The 23,558-nt window shown below is 37.4% G+C and overlaps 1 protein-coding gene across 15 annotated transcripts in view; it reads right to left on the minus strand.

Moving 5' to 3' along the window:
- Nucleotides 1-23,558, minus strand: part of CEP162 (centrosomal protein 162) — an 85,266-nt gene that overhangs the window by 52,174 nt on the left and 9,534 nt on the right. For 9 of the 15 annotated variants that reach the window (XR_011421772.1, XR_011421774.1, XR_002810637.2 and 6 more), the window contains exons 6-11: nucleotides 21,592-21,659; nucleotides 15,986-16,104; nucleotides 14,096-14,126; nucleotides 8,044-8,160; nucleotides 2,093-2,287; nucleotides 1,142-1,223 (exon numbers count right to left, since the gene is read on the minus strand). Coding sequence is in view for 11 of the 15 variants with exons in the window: in XM_070222763.1 (XP_070078864.1) it covers nucleotides 1,142-1,223; nucleotides 2,093-2,287; nucleotides 8,044-8,160; nucleotides 14,096-14,126; nucleotides 15,986-16,104; nucleotides 21,592-21,659 (612 nt within the window). In the remaining 4 variants the exon portion in view is untranslated. The remainder of the gene's footprint in view (nucleotides 1-1,141; nucleotides 1,224-2,092; nucleotides 2,288-8,043; nucleotides 8,161-14,095; nucleotides 14,127-15,985; nucleotides 16,105-21,591; nucleotides 21,660-23,558) is intronic. The other 6 variants (XM_070222764.1, XM_070222765.1, NM_001309239.1 and 3 more) reach the window with 3 other exon arrangements.

Genomic DNA, 23,558 nt, shown 5'->3' on the forward strand with positions numbered 1-23,558 from the left:
TTGTTGAACTAGTACAAATGCAGAAAGAAGGCCAAGGAATCACTGGAAGTGGATTTACACAATGAGGATGTGGTACAAGAAGGGGCTCAAAATATGTCTGCTGTAAACATAAATGGATGAATGAATGCACGAATGGATGATAGGCTTTTCACAGAAATATTTCATGGACATCAAAGATCTAACCATGTAAGTGGTTAATAAGCACATGGACTTCCTGTGTGCCCTGGTTATAGCTATACGACCTTGGGCAATTTATTTAACCTCTTTAAGGCTCAATTTTCTTACCTATGAAATGGGGATAATAATGGAGTATGCATCATGGAGTTGCTATAAGATTGAATGAAATAGTGTATGTAAAAGAACTTTGTACAGTACCTGGCCTACAGTAAGCATGTGATAAAATGTTAGCTGTTATCATTATCTTCATCATCATCATCAGCTGATTCTTGTAAGAGCTCCCCCACTAAATTGAGTTCACCTCAGATTCATCACTTGAACGATGTGGATAAAGATGCCTGTCCTACTTGTTACGAGGATCACAAGAGATAATGGATGTGACTCTAAATGCTACAGAAATGCAAAGTTGTCTTATGACAAGGTTATTGTGATGTGCTACTCCGTGTGTTGGAGAATGACAGTGAGGCCCCACAAGCTTCCACTAAAATGTACTGGAGCTGGATTATTTTCACAAAGCCCATTTCTCTTGTGACCAAAGAACTCACTCTGAGAGATGATGGCCAGTCTGTGACTAAGTGCAAAACTAACTGGTTTAGAAATAAGCAAATCCATGACTCATATACACAGAATAAAATTCACATTTTCTCTCACCATTGGAATCAACTGTCCCCAAGCTATTTAAAGCTGAGGGGATTGTATTTTCCATTGAAAAGCTTTAAGACTACCTAATGACAGCAACCTTTTTAATAACACCCATTTTTTTTTAGCATTAAAAGTATTTTGATGAACTAATTGAGTAAGTGCTAATATCAAAAGAGGAGAGCAGTGACTCACAGGCAGACTCATACAAGCTACCCACTAATCCTTCACCAGGAAGGATTACGTAGAACACACGAGTCTACAAGTTTCCAGTGACAAAAAGAATAAACAAACAACCCGCACAACCCATTCCAAAACCTCATACCTGACAGGCTGTAAATCAAAACCACTGACCCGAAAGGAATCGATTCTGATAGGTCTCATCAGTTCTTCCACGGTGGGCAGATCTAAGAGGGGAAAAAAGTTAAAATAGTAACCAAAAACCTTAGGTAAATTGTTTAACTTAAAGTCTAACACAATCAAAATTAGGTTTTCTCTGATTGACATAGGTAACAAAATGGCATATACAATAAACCCGGATTCCCACTAAACACTTGCTTACCAAGAAAACCTCCTGTGATATTTATATTTGAAATATATATCTATATATTAGCTGTATAGATACATCTCACATATGTGTATGTGTGTATTCACAGACACACACACAGACACACACATTTGCTAATTATGTATTTAGTTGATCCCAAAATGCTGTTCTCTATTTAAAAAGTAACTTCAATAGGTGTACATGGAAAAGAGTAAAAAATATGAAAACACTTAAGTGATGCCTTTTTTTTGTTATTTTTGGGTTTTTTTTTGAGGAAGATTAGCCCTGAGTTAACTACTGCCAATCCTCCTCTTTTTGCTGAGGAAGACTGGCCCTGAGCTAACATCCGTGCCCATCTTCCTCTACTTTATACGTGGGATGCCTACCACAGCATGGCTTTTTGCCAAGCAGTGCCATGTCCGCACCCAGGATCCGAACTGGCAGACCCCGGGCCGCCGAGAAGCGGCATTTGCAAACTTAACCACTGCGCCACTCGGCTGGCCCCTTAAGTGATGTCTTAATTTGGTCAAAGCATACTGGAGGAGGAAGTGAAATTTTATCCCATGTTTAGCTCTAACTTTATAGTTAAACCAATGATTCCCAGATTTCATTTGAACAAACTCTTTAAAAAAATTCAGAGATTGAGAAACAAGCATTACAGCAAATTGTATTTAAATTACACTAAAATGAACACTGTTCAGAGAGAGTCTCAAGTAAATAAGCTGTTACCAGATTCCGTAGTAGAGATGTTTCTAGAGGACCCTTCATTTTCTTGAGGACGATCTTTCACTGAGCTCTTGCTATTTTCTACTGCATTTCTCTCAGTTCTTTGTTCATCTGCATCTCCCAAAGAATGAGCTATATGATGATAAGCCTGATGTAGAGCTTCAATATCACTATTGCTTTGTCCATAAGAAACACCTGCTGACATAAATGTACTCTCCAGTATAATTATACAAACACATGAGAAATATAAAACACTAATACCACCCCTTAGTCTGTTAGGAATGGTGGACAAGGCTGTAGGACAATAGGGACATTACAAAGATAGGGTTAAATACAAACATAGGTAACACATAGCTATAGCCTACCAGCATGAAATCAGAGGAGGCCTCAATAACTCTTTTCAGCAAGCTGAGATGTGTCCTGATGTGGTAACTGTAAAATCTGTCTCCACTAGTTATTGCCTTCTTTCCCCGCTACCCCTGATTAAGCTCTCTGCATTGGATAAGACTATTCCTAAATTTCCCAAACTGACACAACCACTTCAAGGACTGTCTCTCCCTCACCACTACCACTCTCTCTCTCTCCCTCTCTCTGCTCACCTGAGCCACCAAGCATCTTGCAGCCTGCGTTTCTTCAACTGAAAGTCACTCCTCTAACTTTGCAATCCAGTATGTGTCCCCACATCCTGCTAAAGCTGCTATAATCAAAAGCAATTTCCTAATGGCCAACTCCAGCTGTCTTCACTTTTCTTCAACACTGTGAGACACTTAACACTGGCCTCTTGCTGGGAACCATTTCTTCCGCATCCCTTCTTCTCCTTGTTTTTCCCACCATTCTAACGGCTACTTCCCCATCTCTCATGGTAAATGGTTCACCTCAGGGCTCCATCTTTAGCCCTCTTTTTTAAACCCTCTCACTTATTTATTTTTTTGGCCTAATTTCATCAAGACCCTTAGCTCCAGGTATTACCCATATGCTCATGACTCCCAAATCTATGTCTTTTGTCCTTATCTATTTTCTGAATATTAAACTCTCTAACAGACATTTAGATTGTTCTATAAGTAAATCACATCTAACATATCCCCAACTGTATTCACTTTTATTATTATATTATTATAACAACAAAACTTGTTCTATCTACCAGATTTTTATTTTAACTAATGGCATCACTATGCACCCAGTCATCCAAAATAGAAAACCTGATGTCATTATTCCTTCTTCCTTTCCATTAATTTCCTCCTCCTGCCACCAACGGATAAATAAATCCCGGAAAAAAGAATTCAAAGAAACTTAGACAACAATGATCTAAGATTTTTATGAGTATTTTCTTACTCACTTTGTAACTTTATTACTAACAGTGGAATTTTGAAAATTAAAGAATAAAGGAGACATAGAAGAGTGGAAAAAAAAGAGAAATAGGGTGACGTCTCTTCTTCTCTTGATACCCATGATTAAGTAATTAATGCTTAAAAGTAAAGTGGTACATACACACTCATCTCCCTCTCTATAAACTGCAAGTTGTACAATTCCAAGGGGCTATTCTCAACTCTAAAGATAAGAGGTAGTCAAGTGACCCATATAAGACTGTGTAAGAACGCCTTACATGGGATATCTTTCTATCTCATGCTTCAGGTCACCACTGCTATTTGGAGCATGCCCAATAACTAATAGCTTAGCTTAAATAAATTAAAAATGAAAAAGTCGGGGAGAGGCCGGCCCCGTGGCTTAGTGGTGAAGTTTGTACACTCCACTTTGGCAGGCCAGGATTTGTCAGTTTGGATCCTAGGTATGGACCTACATACTGCTCATCAAGCCATGCTGTGGCAGCATCCCATATAGAAAAACTAGAATGACTTACAACTAGGATATACGACTATGTACTGGGGCTTTGGGGAGAAAAAAAAAAGAGAAAGATTGGCAACAGATGTTGGCTCAGGGTCAATCTTCCTCACCAAAAAAAGCATACTTAAAAAAAAAAAGTGGAGGATTCTAACTAACCATTAGAATCACTACAGTTATAAGGCAGAGATTTTCCAACAGGACTTGGAGAAAAAGATCTTGCCTGTTAAGGTTGACAAATAGAAATGGCAAGCAATAGGATATATTGGAGTATATGAGGAAGCCATTTGGTGTAAACCTAATTCGGCCTGGCCTAGTTTTTCCAAAAGGGCCTGACCGAGGCCATTGAGCATGCATTGTATATCTGCTTTAGACATTCCCCATGGCAAGAACAAAGGCCCTTGAGATGAAGGTGCAACTTCCCTCCCCCTCCCAACGTTGGCATTTCCTTAAGTATTAAGCATCTTTCCCTAGGCTAGAAACTGACTGCTGCGCTTGCCTGTGACCGCCCAGCTCCAGACAACAGACTTGCTTCCTGCTACACCTGCCAGGATAGCAGACCCCCTACCTGCTGTTTCCATCAATCGCTGTGCTGGTAGAGCAGTCTCATGACTACTGTAAAAGGGACATTTCAACCCTATGTGAAACATCCTGTTTGGGGGTACATAACCACTCTGTATACCTCACTTCTTTGGTGCCCTTTCTTCCTTTGGGAAGAAAGGCCCTGGACCATGGTCCTCACACTTTAGCTCAGAATAAACTCTCCCAAATTTTCATGTATAGATTGGTTATGGATTATTTTCGTTGACAAGGTAAACCTAACACTCCTCTAACTTATCCATGACTGAGGAAAAGGATTAATCTTATGAAGGAAAAAGGCACATGGCATTTTCTCTTCTCTGTGGAAATACCAGGATGCTTAAGTATCTGCTGAGTTATAAAGAAATGACCCCAATGGTAAACAGCTGTACTGAATGTGCATACCTAATTTACCAGGTGTGAGGTGTCACAACAAAGGTGCCAGGCTTTAAAGCAACAGCAGAGCAAACATGCAGAAAAACAAATGACCTAAATGTTAGAAATTAGAAATGGAGGACAGAGAGGTATTAGGGGCTGCTCAGAAAACAGAGCAGGGGAAAGGTACTTTTCACCTAACTTGAGTCACTAAGTCAAGTGACATTAAAATTCCAGGGTCATAAAAGTTAACTTTTACCAAGCATGTTTTTTTTCTTTCTTTTTGCTGAGGAAGGTTAGCCCTGAGCTAAGACCTGTGCCAATCTTCCTCTATTTTACACATGGGTTGCCGCCACAGCATGGCCAATGAGTGGTATAGGTCTGCTTCCAGTATCTGAACCTGCAAACCCAGGCCACTGAAGGAGAACACGTTCAACTTAACCACTATGCCATGGGGCTGGCCCCTTGGCAAGCATTTTATGGAAAGAAAAGTAAAGGGCTGATTTCTCTGCTTTTATATTAAAAAGAGTACTCTATGTAGTTATTTTATATATTACTATAGTCAAAAGCTCCCTAAATTTTTCCACTTTAGAAAGCTGAGAAGTGTCAGATCCTACTTGGCAGAAGCAAGAGTCTAGCTGTGGAGCAATACTCTCATCCTGTGACGGCTGCAGTCATGCAGCCTCAGCTCAGAAGGGTACTTGCCTGTGAGACAAACGGAAACAAGCAAAAGGCTACATCTGGCCTGGTGTTACGAAAACCTCTTTGTTATAGTTACCAATCTTTTTACTACAATAAAGCACAAAGAATTTCACAAATAATATTATTAAAAAAGATCTTTGACAACATATCACCTAATCTGAGCCTGCTTAATACTGGAACAAACATGGTAACACAAAACAAGAACACTCCACTGATCTTTTCAGTTCTTACACCAAGTTCAGGTGCTGATTTAAAGATTTTCAAGAGTATTTTTGAATTTCTAGGTAAACAATACCCCACAGCCAATAAGCATTTATACCGTGTCCCTTCAGGTTCTTTACTATAACTTGGACTGTTAACAGAGAGTTAATTACGTACTATTACTATTGTACTATGTAATATTAACCACAGAGTTGCTACTGCTTGTTGAATCTCAATGTACCAGGCACTAGACATTGCCTCAGGTGACCATCGCAAGGTCTTATTTTAAAGAGGAGGAAACAGGCTTAGGAGCATTAACTGTCCAGTGTCACCCAGCTGATAACGGGCACGGCTGGGAAGACAAATCACAGTCTACATGACAATCAGTTCATACTCTACTATCTGACAGTAACTGATTCATCAAAATATTTCAGAGTCAAGAACATTTAAGAAATAACACGAGAAAACTCTAACTTTATATAACTGCTTGGATCATCTTAGTAGAAGTTTTACTTTCAGCAATATTTTCTTATTTCGGAATTTTTCTTATAAACTACAGCAGTGGTTTTTCATACTGTATTTTATAAAATCAGAGTGTTTCAGAGAAAATTATGGGTTCCACAAATGTTTGATTGAAACTTCATCTTAAATCGTGCTATAAAACTTATAATAGATAACTAAATAATACAAACTTATAAACTTGCAAACTTATAATATAAAACCACAATAGGAGTTAATCTGCACACTCAAATGTGCCACTTACGGAAGTGTAATACTCTGAAGCTCATCAGAGTGCTAACTTTTGCCTGCTGCTTTGTTTTCAGGTATATCTTAGAATACAGTTTCTCTGGCCATCCTGCACATATATGAATTTCCTATAATGTGTCACGGATGAGCAAAGCTGTGGCTCCACATGAGTCTTTTAAAAGAATTCATGTCTGCTTACTGAAAACCAGTGGCGCCACTATCATGGCACATGTGCGATGTGTACTTAGACAAGCAGCAGTAAGACATGAACGTGTGCCAGCACACGCTTTCATCATGATGGAACACTCAGCTGGATAACCACCAGAAAGTGAGTAACACGTCTTGATGGGAAAATTCTGTTCTAACTTTTTGACTTTTATATTTATATTTTAATATGGAAGTGGATGAAACAAGTCAGGATGGTGGTGGTGACTCCTGGAACAGCAGTGATCATAAATAAGAGATCTGAGTGGACTTCATGGTTTGGGTCGAGTTTTGTTTTTTGATCTGGTTGCTGGTTACGTGGGTTCTTCAGTATTTGCAAATTCATCAATTTGCACAATTATGATACACGAACTTTTCCATAGGCATACTATACTTCAGTAAAAAAGCAAAGCAAAAAGAAATAAAAAACAAAAATAAAATGCAAGCAGATGTTTAGAGTTGGTGAGTAATTTATCATTTCCATTGCTGTTTTTTCCAAGTGTCTGCATTGGTTTAACTGACAATACTGGTCAACTAAGACCAACAAGCTGATTAACAAGTTCCCATTTGCAACTATTTATGTGGTAAATGAAGAATATTTTTATATTTTACAACAAAAACAAAATATACAAACACATTGGAAGTCTAAAGGTGATATGAGAATATAAGAAATATCTATAACTTCTGATTTCAAAAGACCATTATTGCTCTAACTGTAGAAGTAAATGTTACAAATGTAAACATTTATATTTATACCAATAAAATACCATTTTTATCTATATAGAGAGTACAACATAAGATTTCACTCGGAGATAAGGATTCCACCGGGTTAAAAATGTTTTAAAAGGCAGTGTCTTAAAGACCTTTACACCCTTTAGTAAAGTCTACGTGGTCCTAGGCATTTCAGAATTTGGGCATGTGATCTAGCTTTTTCCTGCCTGGAGGCAAGTATGGAAAAGCACCATAAGACCTAAGTCTCATTTCTCCTACACATGGCAAATTTAACTGAATACTCTGGAGGGGACAAAAAATTAGTTAATATTCACCTAGCATGCTCCACTTTGTATCAACAGCATTTCTTCACTTATTAATAAGTATTTATTTAAGAACACATTTTACTTGGTCTACTAACATTAAGTGTCACCATTAACAAGTTCAGATTATTTAAGTTAAATATGGTAGAAAAGGAAAGCTTTAAAATTTTATTGTCAGCATAGTTATTATACATATTTTTCCCTAGAAATAAAGTCAATTAGTCATAAAACATTACATAATTAGAGAACAGTGAGTTTTTCAAACATTTTTACCTGTTCCTGTCATTTCATGATCAGTCCCTTCCGGCAGGGCCTGTGGCTTAGTTGCTGCTCCATCCTGTTCATCAAGGTTGACCTCTGCAACAGACTCTAACGAATCAAGCAGCACGACTGGAACAACGTAACAGAAAAGATATGAGGATGTAGAGATATTTTTATGGTTCCTTTAATTTAAGAAAATATCTTAATCATATGCAACCCATATAAAAGCAAATGTTTATTATATATATATTTTATATATGTTGTATAATACATATTCAGTAAATAATAAAATTATCTATAACAAGCATGATCTTCTTCTTACATGCAAGAGAGTAGGCTTACATCAACACACATATCTGTGCTTATACAGGCCTAACGTATCTTTATAGGTGGAGGGCAAAGGGCCTGAGAAAATAACAAAATTGAATATTATTTTTTCCCCCAACTTTATTGAGGTATAGTTGACAATTAAAATTGTATACATTTAAGGTGTACACTTGAAGATTTGATATATGCATACATTGTGAAATATTCATCACGATCAAGCAAATGAACACACATCACCTTGCATAGTTACCTTTTCTTGGGTGTGTGGTGAGAAAACTTAAGAACTCCCCTCTTAGCAAATTTCAAGTACACAACATACTTTTGTTAATATAGTCACACTGTTGTACACTAGACTTCCAGAACTTATGTATCTTGCATAACTGAAACTTTGTACCCTTAACCAACATCTCCCCATATCCCACCCTCCCAGCCTCTGGTAACCGTCATTCTAATCTACGTTTCTATAAATTTGACATTTTTAGATTCTACATGTAAGTGAGATCATGCAGTATTTGCCTTTCTGCATCTGGCTTTTTCACTCTATGCCCTCCACGTTCATCTATGTTGTTGCAAATGGCAGAATTCCCTTCTTTTTTAAGGCTGAATAATACATATATATTTGGATAAAGCCCACATATATATATATACACACCACATTTTCTTGATCCATTCATCTGTTGACAGACATTTAGATTGTGTCCCTATTTTGGCTATTGGGAATAATGCCAAAATGAACATGGGAATACAGATATCTCTTAAGAGATATATATCCAGAAGCGGAATTGCTGGATAGTAAGACAGTTCTATTTTAAAGTTTTTTAGTAACCTCCACACTGTTTTTCATAGTGACTGTAGCAGTTTACATTTCCACCAACAGTGCAGAAGGGTTCCCTTTTGTCCAAATCCTTGCCAACACTTGTTTTCCTTCGTCTTTGTGATAAGAGTCAGTCTAACAGGTACGAAGTGATATCTCATTGTGGTTTTGACTTGCTTTTCATTGATGATTAGTGAAGTTGAACATCTTTTCATATACCTTCTGCCCATTTGTATGTCTTCTTTGTAAAATGTCTATTCAGGTCCTGTGCCCATTTTTTAATTGGGTTATTTGCTTTTCGCTATTGAGTTGCATGAGTTCCTTATATATTTAGGATATTAATACCTTAACAGACATATAGTTTAAAAATATTTTCTCCCATTCTGTAGGCTGCCTTCTCACTCCATTGTTCCTTTTACTATGCAGAAGCTTTTTAGTTTGATGTAATCCCATTTGTCTATTTTTGCTTTTGTTGCCTATGCTTTTGGGGTCATATCAAATAAATCATTGCCTAGGGCAATGTCAAGAAGGTTTTTTCCTGTTTTCTTCTGGTAGTTTTACAGTTTCAGGTCTTAAAAGTTTTTAATCCATTCTGAGTTGACTTTTGTACATGATGTGAGATAAGGGTCCAATTTCATTCTTCTGCACGTGGATATCCAGTTTTGCAAACATCATTTACTGAAGAGATTATTCTTTCCCCACTTTATATTCTTGGCACCCTTGCTGAAGATCAGTTGACCACACATGCATGGATTTATTTCTGGGTTCTCTATTCTGTTCTATTGGTCTATATGTGTTTTTATGCCAATACCATACTATTTTGATTACTGTGGCTTTTCAATATATTTTTGAAACCAGGGAGTGTGATGCTTCCAGTCTTTTTCTTCTTGCTCCACACTGCCTTGGCTATTTGGGGTCTTTTGTAATTCCCTATGAATTTTAGGATTGTTTTATCTGTTTCTGTAGAGAATGCCACTGGGATTTTGATAGGGACTGCACAGCAGATCTGCAGGTTGTAGATCCATACTTTGAATAGGATGACATTTAAAAAACAGGAATTCCTCCAATTCACGAACATAGGATGCCTTTCCATTAATCTGTCTTCTTTAATTTCCTTCCTCAGTGTTTTATAATTTTCAACGTGCAAGTCTTTCACCTCTTTGGTTAGGTTTACTCCCGTGCACTTCACTCTTTTTGTTGCTATTGTGAATGGGATTGTTTTTCTTGATTTCCTTTTCAGATAGTTTGTTGTTTGTATATCGAAACAAGATTGATTTTTGCATGCTGGCTTTGTATCCTGCAACTATGATGAATTTGTTTACTAGTTCTAACAGTTTTCTGCTGTGTCTTTAGGGTTTTCTGCACGTATGATCATCGCATCTGCAAACAGAGATAATTTTACTTCTTCCTTTCCGATCTGGATGCCTTCTCCTTCTTTTTCTTGTCTAAACGCCCTGGCTAGGACCTCCAGTACTATGTTGAATAGAAGTGGGAGCTCGGGCACCCTTGCCGTGTACCGGATCTCAGAAGGAAAGCTCTGTTTTCCCCCGTTGATTATGTTAGTTGTGGGCCTGTCATATATGGCCTTTATTGTGTTAAGGGAAGTTCTATTTTGTTGAAAGTTTTAATTATGAACGAATGTTGAACTTTATCAAACGCTTTTTCTGTGTATATTAAGATGATCATGTGGCTTTTTATTTTGTTAACCCATTTTATCACGCTGACCGATCTGCATATGTCGAACCATCCTTGCGTCGCAGGGATAAATCCCACTTGATTACGGTGTAGGATCCTTTTAATGAGCTGTTGAATTCAGTTTGCTAGTATTTTATAAAGAATTTTCGAACTGTATTCATCAGGGATATTGGCCTGCAGTTTTCCTTTTTTTCACTTCTTAATTACCTTACTACATTTACTACTATCTACTTTCAGGTAATTCACATCAATTTTATCTGTATTTTTATCTGAATAATATCTTCATACTGTTTCATCATGTTGCTATCTTGAAATCAACTAAGATGGAAGGATTTACACCATATAAATGGGTAAGCTCTAGAACTTAGGGCCTTTTCATTTTTTCCATTATCTGGTTGTTAAACATATATCAACATACCACTGATTGGGACTCTGTAAATCACATTTTCTTTTGTCAATTAACCATCTTTTTTTTTTCCCCCAGCTTTACTGAGGTATAACTGACAAATAAAATTGTAACATATTTAATGATTTTACATACATATACATTGTGAAAGGATTTCCAAAATCAAGTTAATTAATACGTCTGTCAACTCACATATTTACTTCTTTTTTTGGGTGAGAACATTTAAGTTTTACTCTCTTAGCAAACTTCAATTAAACAATACAGTATTAACTACGGTCACCACATTATACATTAGATCCTCAGACCTTATTCATCTTATAGTTGAAAGTTTGTAGCCTTTTACCAACCATTCCCTATTTCCCCCCACCACTCTCCCAGCTCCTGGAAACCACCATTCTACTCTGTTTCTATGAGTTCGACTTTGTGCTTTTAGATTCTGCATGTAAGTGGTACTACATAGTATTTGTCTTTCTCTGTGTGGCTCATTTCACTTAGCACAATGCCCTCCAGATTCGTCCATGTTGTCACACAGGGCAGGATTATTTCTTTTTTAAGGCTAAATAATAGACCATTATATATAGATACACATTTTCTTTATTTAGTCATCTATCAACAGATACTTAGGCTGTTTCCATAGCTTGGCTATGGTGAATAATGCTGCAATGAACACGGAAGTATAGATATCTCTTCAAGATGATTTTCTTTCCTTTGGATATACACCCAGAGGGGGAATGCTGGATCATGCACTAGTTCAGTCCTAATTTTTTGAGGAAACTCCATACTATTTTCCACAGTGTCTGTGCCAGTTTACATTCCAACTAACAGTGTACAGGGGTTCCCTTTTCTCCACACGCTTGCCAGCATTTGTTATGTGTCTTTTAAAGAACAGCCTTCCTAACAGGTGTGAGAAGATATCTCAATGTGCATTTCCCTGATGATGAGTGAAGCTGAGCATCTTTCCAGATACTTGTAGGCCATTTGTACATCTTCTTTGGAAAAATGTCTATTTAGATCCTTTGCTCATTTTTTAACTGGGTTATTCGGTTTATTGCTACTGAGTTGTATGAGTTCCTTGCATATTTTGTATATTAATGGCCTATCAGAGATGTAGTTTGTAAATATTTTCTCCTATTCCACAGGTTGTCTTTTTTTTTTTTTTAAAGATTGGTACCTTAGCTAACATCTGTTGCCAATCTTCTTTTTTTCCCCTTCTTCTTTTTCTCCCCAAAGCCCCCTAGTACATAGTTGTATATTCTAGTTGTAGGTCATTCTGGTTGTGCTATGTGAGGCGCCACCTCAGCACGGCTTGATAAGTGGTGCCATGTCCACGCCCAGGATCCAAACCAGCAAAACCCTGTGCCGCCGAAGCAGAGCATGCGAGCTTAACCACTTGGCCACAGGGCCAGCCCCAAGTTGTCTTTCCATTTTGTTGGTAGTACCCTTTGCTGTGCAGAAGCTTTAGAGTTTGACATAATCCCACATATTTTTGCTTTTGTTGCATTTTCTTTTGGTGTCAAATCCAAAAAATCATTGCCAAGTATAACATCAAGGAGATTATGCCCTATGTATTCTTCTAGGAGTTTTACAGTTTCAGGTGTTATGTTCAAGCTTTTACCTATTTTGAGTTGATTTTTCTGTATGGTGTAAGATAGCGGTCAAGTCTCATCTTTTCCATGTGTGTGGCTCAATGTTCCAAACACCATTTATTAAGGAGACTATCCTTTCCTGTATATTCTTGGCACCTTTGTCAAAAGTTAATTGACCATATATGCATGGGTTTATTTCTGGGCTCTCTATTCTGTTCAATTGATCTGTTTCTGGATTTTTGTTTGGTTTTTGCCGAGGAAGATTAACCCTTGGGTAACATCCATGCCGATCCTCCTCTATTTTGTATGTGGGCTGCCGCCACAACATGGGTGCCAATAAGCGGTATAGGTCGGTGCCTGGGAACTGAACCTGGGCTACTGAAGCAGAGTACACTGAAATTAACCACTAGGCCATGGGGCTGGCCCCTCTATGGGTCTGTTTTTAATGCCAATACCAGACTGTTTTGATGACTATAGCTTGGTAACATAGTTTAAAAACAAGAAGTATGATGCCTCCAGCTTTGTTCCTCTTTCTCAAGATTGCTTTGGCTATTCCGGGTCTTTTGTGGTTCCATATGAATTATAAGATTTTTTTTTCTACCTGTGAGAAATGCCACTGGAATGTTGATAGAGATTACACTGAATCTGTAGATCACTTTGGGTAGTACGGACATTTTAACAATATTAATTCTTTCAAGCCACAAACATGGAATATCTTTCCATTTGTGTCTGCTTCAATTTCTTTCAACAATGTCTTACAGTTGTCAGTGTACAGGTCTTTTGCCTCCTTGGTTAAATTTATTTCTAAGTATTTTATGTTTTTTGATGCTATTTTAAATGGGATTATTTTCTTGTAGTTTTCTTTTCATGAAGTGTCTTTCTTCGGTTTTGGTATCAGGGTGATCCTGGCCTCACAGAATGAGTTTGGAATTATTTCTTCTTCTTCTTCTATATTTTGGAAGAGTTTAAGAAGGATTGGTATCAATTCTTTGAATTTTTAGTAGACTTCACCCATGAAGCCATGTGGCCCTGGGCTTTTAAAAAAGAAATATCCTTAAATATAACAGGAAAGATTCAAGATAGTCATGAGGGATATATTATGGAGAAAAGCTGTGAACCTTCATTAGAGATATCAAAAAACAAAGACAGATGGTGACATGTTTGGAATCATTTAGATGCAATCTGAACAGATCAACTTTTTGCCAACTAATATATATGAATATACATAATATTTACCATTAGCCAGCATGCCAGTTTTCTCTTCTTCCTAATTAAAAGAAGAAAGTGATCATATGATTTGAAACCAAAGTTTTGTAAAAGGACCACAATGGAAATAGTAACAAAATTTGAAAGTTAACACTTTACTCCATTATAAAAAGATAAGGAAATATGCCTTGTAGGTTTCTTTCATCACCCTCATTCACCAATCACTGTACAAGACTAGAGATCATAGCTGCAAGAGAACATTTAAAAGTCTCTTCAGAAGGCTTGCAATTACCAGAACTTAATTTAGGCCTTTATAAGCCTTCTTTAAAGTATCTAGATGCCATCTGCTCATCTACCTTACTCAGAAACTTTTTTTTTTGAGGAAGATTAGCCCAGAGCTAACGTCCACCACCGATCCTCCTCTTTTTGCTGAGGAAGATTGGCCCTGAGCTAATATCCATGCCCATCTTCCTCTACTTTATATGTGGGATGCCCACCACAGCATGGCTTGATAAGTGGTGTGTAATTCTGCACCCGGGATCCAAACCGGCAAATCCCAGGCCAAGAGAGCGGAGTGTGCGAACTTAAACCCTATGGTACTGGGCTGGGCCCAGAAGTTCTCCTACTTTTGAAGTCCAGGATAACATGTATAATTCATGTAAGATTCCAGCTATTATAACATCACCAATCGTTTTTCCCTTATTGCTAAAAATTAATGATAAATATAACGTAGTCATTGTTCCATCAATATTTTGAGACAAAATTTTCAAAAAGGCAGGTCACCAAATGGCAAGATGATTGAAATCCATCAGTATTATACCTTCCTTAGAATAAGTACTCTAATTAGTGTCACCTATATTCTCTACTTGCTTATTAAGGCAGTATCTAGGATGATGCCACAATAACAGAGCTTTATTTCCTTCCTATTTAGATCCTTACCCAGACAACTCCCTACTAGGCTTCAACATTTAGGTTGACACATTGCTACACATTTATTTACTCTTCATAAAATACTGTATTTTTCATAAAATATTTATTTTTCATAAAATATTGTAATTGCCATATTCCAAGTATAAATCTCATTAAATTTCTAAGGCTATTCATCAGATCACACTCATTAATCTTCATGTATTCCTAAGGGCATCTTGTTTCTCCACCTAACCTGTGTGACACACACCCCCAAGGACAAAGTACTAGGTAAATTCAAAAGTAAGAGTATTTATTAATAGCTAGAAAGTGTTCCTCACTTCTTTTTAGAGTTTATGGTTTCACACATATTCAAAACATCTAGCCCTCACACACAATCCCAAAAGTGACTATGTCCAGATACAGATCAATATAACAAACAGCAATTGTCCTACTAGTTACTATTAGATAGCTCAAGGGTAAGTTCCATCAGGCAGCCAACATCCTGTGTACCCTTAACCAGTCTCAGTAAAAACTGAGAAACGAAAAAATTAGAGTATAGTAACATTGAATGTGAATGGAACAATTTAATTCATGATCTTAGCCAAGGAAGTTTCACACAGTAATGTTACTATACTAGCACAAGTAACAAGGAGGGATATTTATTGTACTTCAAGGACAAGACCTACTCAAGAAAAGTGTAATTTAATATACCTGTTTAAAAATTAGATTTGAGATTTTAATTAAGTTTCCAATTTCTAAAGCTTAACTTAAGGAGATTACTTGCCAAAAGAAATCCTTTAGAAAATCATCAATTGCCATGATATTTCATTAAGACTTATAATAAATCGACATCCTCAGGTAAGAATGTCTAACTGGGTGTTAAAGAGACCTAGAACGTTACAGCAATGAGCAAGACTATGAAGGACTCCTCATATTTCAAGCTTTTCAGATGCTGTCAGCTAAGGTAATGAAATAAGTTTCTAAACTGTCAAATATATAACTGATGTATACCTGTTTGGGTGCTTTTGTTTTTTCTGATATGGGATTTTCTTTGCAATTAGTCTCTCCATCTTTAGTAGGCAAAGGTGCATCAATATCCTCCTCATCTTCAAAATCATCACTGTAATTTTCTGAAGAAAATAATTTAAAAAAATACAAGGATCACATTGTCAAAGAAGTCAAATTCCAGGAAAATACTGTTAATTTCCAACGGAAGAAGTCTGACTCAGAATAATTTATTGAAATATTAACATAAAGATATCTTTAGAGAAGACTTTTTTTTGCAAAGATTTAATGAGAATTCAATTCATAAGACTATCTTAGGTCATTTTGGTTTTTTATATTTTCAAATGGTATAAGAGTTTTATACTTTTAATCTTTTATATTAGCCAACTAAAAATTTCTAGAGCTGACCAAAAGATTTTATATCATTTTTAAAACAAACTTTAATATTTGCTCTTCAAAGACAAAAATCTCAAATTGCTTACTTAAAAAAAGCAGCACTTTTGTGAAATCTTGAAACTCCTAACAAGGCTGGATTTTGCTTATTTTGTTAAGCTGATTCTTGAGGCCTCTGTAGCTATCTCTACTGAAAGCCTTAAACAGTACTTCGGACAGGTCTATCTCCAACACCTCCCTTAGCAAATACTGGCCCTGTATGACCTTCACTGTTTCCCAGTCCTGGGTTCTTCCCAGGAAGTCTCAAATTATAGCTCAATGACTTTGCAACAGAACGGGAAGGTGTGTCCCTGTTAACAAGATGCCATCAGAGGACTTATGGGGAAGGCGGAGCAAGGACTATGTGGCCAGGATCTTTTCATCAACTTTGAACTTGATTATAGCCCTTAAATCAAAGGATTGACTGAGATCTGTGGGCTGTAGAAGCGGGACAGCCTTTTCAGAGTGGAATCAATCATTCCAGAAGCAAACAGTCTTATTTGTATTTCAAAAATTAGATCACATTCAGAATCAGGATGGCCTGTTGTAAGAAGGATGGCACAAGTACTTGCGAGGCTGCTTCTGGAAAGGCTGTCTTTTAGTCTTCTCTTAGAAGGGAGCGGACAACCTGAGTGTAATTAATACTGGAAGTCTGGGGATGAATCTGAGAGGGCATGGAAGTTAGAGATGCTTCCAGTGAGATCAGCCCACAGAAATATCTCAATTTCAGTTCACAAGGAATACGAGGTCAGAACAGCACAGGTATTGTAACTTAGTGGCTAAGTTAGGTTAGTTGGTTAACTACGTTAATATCTATATTCTCAGGCTAAGACGCTCACCTTCTTTCTCCTCCATATAAGAAAGAACACTGGCATTTTCTAAACATCAATAGACATAATTAAATCCACAAAACAGTTACTGAGAAGTCACTTTGTATTAGACATACTTCTAGGTGCTAGGACCAATACAAAATGATTAAGACTTTAATATTCTAGGTGGGAATCACTGAATTTTAAGTAACCTCACGGATTAGATTTACTTAAGAAAAGATGACAAGCAAGGAGAGAGGAGATACGGGAGGGTATGACAATGAACTTAGACAACTACTTGGGATTTGGGAACTACCTGAAATCAATGGAAGGGGATTTAGTTCGTGTGACTGCAAAGAGGAGCATAAGAAACAGGTCAGGTAGTACAGCACCGTGCTTAAAAGCACGACTGGGAGCTAGAAGGCCTGGGTTCACCACTTGCTTCTACTACTTTCAGCAGCAGAACTGTCAGGTCACAAATTCTCTTTGCCTTACTCTTACCGTATGTAAAGTGAGGATGATAATAGTACTTATCTCAAATGGTTGCTGAAAAGATTAAGAGAAAGTTCATTGAGAACAGCAGCTGATATATAATATGCACTATATATAAGCGTTAGCTATTATGTTCACAGTAGTAGTTGTCTGTCAGTATTATTAAAGCTAGTACTACACTTAATCTGAACCAAAGTTAATAAAGCCAAATATTATTTCTTATTGGGAAAAGTGCTAATCAACATGCACTTTTCAAAACTACATTTTGTAATTTGCATTTAGTAAAGTAATAGCATAGTCTATAGGGAAATACTACTGTCCAACATATGAATGACCAACCCCTGCCTCAGGAATTTGTCATGAATAAAATAGGTTTGAAGTAAGAGGAAAAGTCATTGGTAGATACAGAGAGAAATGAAATAGATAAGACAAGAAATAGAAGGAAAACAACATATCAGAGATTTCAGAAAGAAACATCGAGGCAAATTAAGTTGATACAAAAATGAAAGAGTAAAACCAAACTGAGAAGGTGGTTCTCATATGAGAACTATCAGAGACAGTAATATCAAGGCTCTTCTATATTGTTTTGAAAAATGAGAATATTAATCTGTAGTGCTCTGACCTTTATGGCAGGAAAATGTTACATATTCAAGGTATTATTTCTATTGTTATATTCCCCACCCTTGTAAATTTGAAAATATTATTTGCATAAAAAATATTTTAAAAATTCAGATAAAATAAACAATATTAAATGTAAAAGATCCTTTTTGGAGACATTTTTTATTCTTTGTTGGAAAATGTAGCTGCAAATATTAATTTAAGTATCACGCAATGTAGAGGGCCTTCTCCTCTACCATGATGAAGTTCAAGGACTCTGTAAACAATTAGTAAATTAGTCAAAATACATGAAACAACTGTTTTCAGATATCAGACAAGTGGCAGCACAAAAAGGTGATTCCTAAGGAAAGATAACCAAGTGAGCTGAGCCCTCCAATTCCCTGAAGGTACGTCCATTCTGGAGTGCTAAGCACTGGGGTAGGGATCAGGCCAGTCTCACTGCTGAGACAGAGATAAGAGTTCACACAGGCTGAGGGATTAGAAGCTGCAGAACAGTGACAAAGAGAGGAAGTACCCATGTAGAAACAGAGCTCTAGAAACCTGTATAAGGGTGCCCTTGAGCCTGTGCTGAATACTAAGCCATGTATGTGTAGTTTGAGCAAAGTGACTGGGAAGCTGCAGGGCAGACAGTTCCTGGCGTTCACACAGGGCAGGGAGACTTTGCAGCTCTGACCAGTCTGGGCGGAAAAAGTCCTCATTGATCAGCAGGGGCGTTCAGTGGAAACCTCGGAAGAGCTGTGCCTTAGCAGAAGGGTTAAAGTGCACCTAGCATAAAGACTCCTCTAGACATCCCCCGACAAAGCGTAAGAAAAGGATTAACTATCCACCAGAACAAAGCTCAACACTCGTTAAGAGGAGAAAACAAAATTCAGATACTTAACAATGTAAAAATCCACAATATCCCATACCCAACAAAAAATCACTAGACTTCCAGGAGGAAAAAGTGACCCGTAGCTAGCAGAAAAAGAAGTCAACAGAAAGAGACCTAGAAATGAACAAATGCCAGGATTACCAGAATATGCTCACTGTTGAGGACGTGAAAAAAAAATGAACATAATAAGGAAAGATAGTAAAGAGACAAAAAAAGATCCAAAAGGAACTTCTAGAAAAAGAAAAAAAAAATTCAATGAAGTAACAGAAGATTAAAGAAACGAAAAAAAGATCAGTGAACTTGAAGACACAGCAATAAAAAACTGAAGCACAGACAGGAACAAAGCTTCAAGAAATGGAACAATCTTAGTGACCCGTGGGACAAAATTTAGCTTTCTAACATACTTGCAATTAGGGCAGAGTGCAATGGGCAGCAGAGATGATATGTGAAGAATTAATGGCCAAAACACTTTTTGATTTTGACAAAAACTATAAACTCACAGATCAATGATGCTCAACCAGCTCCAAACAGGATAAATACAAGAAAAGCACACCAACATACATCATAATCAAACTGCTCCCCCCCAAAAAAAGATAAAAAGAAAATCTTGAAAACAGAGTGATAAATAAATGGCAAGCAATAGGATACATTGGGGTATATGAGGAAGACATTCAGTGTAAAACTGATTTGGCCTGACCTTGTTTTTCCAAATGGGTCTGACGTGGCTGTTGAGCATGCATCGTATATCTGCTTTAAGCATTTACCATGTCCCAAAGACAAGGACAATGCCCCTTAAGATAAAGAAAGATGTGGGGCTGGCCTGGTGACGCAGTGGTTAAGATCGCATGCTCCACTTTGGCAGCCCAGGGTTCACAGGTTTGGATCTTGGGTGCAGACCTATGCACCGCTTATCAAGCCATGCTGTGGTAGGCGTCCCACATATAAAGTAGAGGAAGATGGACACGGATGTTAGCTCAGGGCCAATCTTCCTCAGCAAAAAAAGACGAGAATTGGCAGCAGATGTTAGTTCAGGGCTAACGTTCCTCAAAAAAAAAAGATAAAGAAAGACGTAACACTTCCCCCGTGTTGGCATTTCCTTAAGGATAAGCATCTCTCCCTAGCCTATGGATTGATTGCTGACCTGCTGTGACCACCCAGCTCAAGACCAAAGACCTGCTACCTACTGTGTTCATCAACTGCTGCATGAATTGCTGTGCTGGTGAGGCAATGGTGAATTGCCTTCCTCCCCTTGAAATCCCAAACCACTACCCCTAACATCCTCCTTTGCCTTTAGCTGAAGGTGGTATTTAAGATGAGAGGCTCTGCCATTTTGGCGAGTTGTTCAGTTTTCCTGAGTGTCTTCCATGTATACATGTTATAAAGCTTTCTTTGATTGTCTCCTGTCATTCTGTCTCATGTGAATTTAATTTGTAGCCCAGATAGAAGGACCCAGCAGGTAGAGGATATGTCTTCCTCCCCTATAATTGGATAAAAATAAATTTTACATAAATTTTTATCTCTTTAAAAATTTTTAAACGATAATCACCTATTAAAACAACAGCAATAATGCATTGTGAGGTTTTTAAAATACATAGAAGAAAAATACATGACAAAAATAGCAAAAAGGTTGGGGGGTTTACTGTTGTTAAGACATATAAAGTGGTATAATGATATCTGAAAGTATACTCTACTAAGATAAAAATACTGTGAATCATAGGGCAACTAAGTAAAAAAATAGGACAAAGAGGTGTAACTAACAAGCTAAAAGGAATAAAACGGAATGCTATAAATAATCCAACAGAACGCAGAACAAAAAGAAATAACAACAACAGAAAGATGGAAAGATCAAAAAACAAATGGCAAAACAGTAAATAACTGTACCAATAAATATCTTTGTAAAGGGCAGAAACACTTCAATTAAAAGTCAGAGATCGTCAGATCAGATTAAAAAAGCCAAACCCAGTTATACGCTATCTACAAGAAAACCATTTTAAATATAAAAACACACATTAAAAGTCAAAAGATAGAAGAAGATATACCTCCCCAATCATGCTTTGGAGGCATTTGTCCCGGCTCCACACATTCCCCTGGTCTTAGCACAAAAATCCTTTTTTCTGTCTTCCCTATTGTTCCCCTGCCCAATCCCAAGAAACGAGGCGGTACTGCACTTTCAACATCTCTCGGTAGCTCAGATTGTAACACAGGCGATTCACTCTACCTGTTCAAAGCCCTTTCCAAGACAACATGATTTTCCTTTTATTTTTTTAATTATTTTTAAAAATTTAATCAAATTTAATTAAAAATTTTAATTACCCTTCTCTTATCAATGTCTTTATTAAAAGCTATGTTATCTTTTCAAATATTGCAAATTTAAAAACCATTGAAATTACCTGCCAGTTCTTCATGTTTCGATTCATTCTCACACTTATCTTCAGTTCGTTCTATAGTGACTTGATTACTGGAAAAATATTTACTTAATTTACTATCACATGTTAATAATACATTTCCATGCAATCCTTTGTATATATTTTTTAAAAATCTCTGATATTATATATTTCTTTTCAAGTACCCTTGTTCTATTGAAAGTTAAAAATTTGGGGGCTGTAATGAAAACGTTTTGAAAATAAAGGTTCCTCAAAGCTTAATCGTAGCTGTCAAGGTAATAAAAAGGAAAAAAATGCCATATTACTTAGCTTATTACACAAATATGAACAATTTTATACATAAATATGTGCATTTACATGTCTCGGGACCCAAATGTCCTTTCTACACTAAAGATGAGGAACTGACCTCAAGCTATGAGAACCACTGAAGTCTACATGGAGGCCAGAAACAAATGTGGGGTCAGTCAGCATTTACATGCTAACGGCAATTTAATCCTGAAATGCAAGCAGCATAGGAGCCTTAAACCAAGGAAAACTCAGCGAGGTGACAAAGAAGATTAAGCAAGTTCTGTTTATTTTGGGGCTATTAGTTCATATTCTGCTTTCTTTCAAACCAAGGAATCAGTTCTACCTTTCAGCCCATCAACCCTGTCTTTAGTGAGACCATTAGCAGATCCAAGAAATTATAAAACTACGATAATACTAATAATAATAGCAGCAAACATTTACCATTGCATACTCTGTACTATGTTGTACTCTAACTAGTCTGTTCTGGAGCATAAATATCAGTAGTTAAGAATACTGTTAAGAAATCAGAAAATGTTATGTTGCAAAGGGGCAAAAGCTCGTGACCAACAAACCTCTGTAAACTTAATCTGCATTGTCACTTTAGAGGCCATCAGCACAGCCCTGAGTGTCGCTGCACGTCCCTGCTGGGGATGCCAAGAATGACAGGCACGGACAGCTCTTTCCTCGGTCATTTCTCAGGGCTGTGTTTGCAGTGAGCAACCTCGAGAGAGGAGGCAATGTTTCCGCCCAGACAAAGAACCGGCCTGTTTCCACTTACTATATGCGAACAGGCTCCCCAAGCTCAGTGAACCTCTCCTGTAAAGCCCCCAAGCACATGTCCAGACAGCCATCATGGACCCTTTGTGTTGCCCCCATGGGCCTTGGGGACACGGAGAACTGAGGCAAATAAACGTGACATGCGAGTACTGGTCTTGTGAGAAGAAATAAAGTCCTCTGTTTCTGACTCAGGAATTGTGTGTCTCTTGTCAGCACCCAGAAAACCGGCAGGCTAATTTGTCAGCCTGCACGTAGGGTGGGTAAAAAACCTCAGACCCTACACAGTTCACGGACAGTCGCTGCTTTGTCCATGGTCTATAAGAAACTAAGCATCTTGAGGAGATTAGGCACTCCAACCAATGACAGGTTATGATTCTCTTGACCCTTAATTTAATTATAATTTGGTGTTCTTAAAATCTGAAAATTGTAATCTGACTTCCATTTATAATTTAAAAAATTAAATGGAAAACTGAAACTGAGAAAACTAAAGATATCAGGTTTCACAAAGGTCTTGAGAATGTCAAAGGTCTACCATACTTCAGAGGACCAACTCAATTAGCAGAATTTCCAGGAAACATGAGGCTTCCTGATAACCATTAGGGTCAACCAAACAAAAAGGCAGGACACAGACCAAACCTGTCTTTGCTCCCCGGTTCCCCTTCCCTTTCTGTTCCTTTTTCCTGAGTTTATAATCGCTACCTGGACTCTTATTACCTTACTGTGGAAAATCACTTAATAAATTACTCTCCTAGTAAGGTCTTTTGGGTAATGTGCTCCTAGTCTCAAGAGTATCTCAGACACGACATTTCAGATCTGGAGGCAGAGTGGGCTCTCGAATACAAATCAACACACTCTGCTTATATATAAGAAAAACCCTGACCAAAATAATGCCCAGAAAATAGAGTTAA

This window comes from Equus caballus, chromosome 10 (genome assembly GCF_041296265.1).
Source record: "Equus caballus isolate H_3958 breed thoroughbred chromosome 10, TB-T2T, whole genome shotgun sequence".
Lineage (NCBI taxonomy): Eukaryota > Metazoa > Chordata > Mammalia > Perissodactyla > Equidae > Equus > Equus caballus.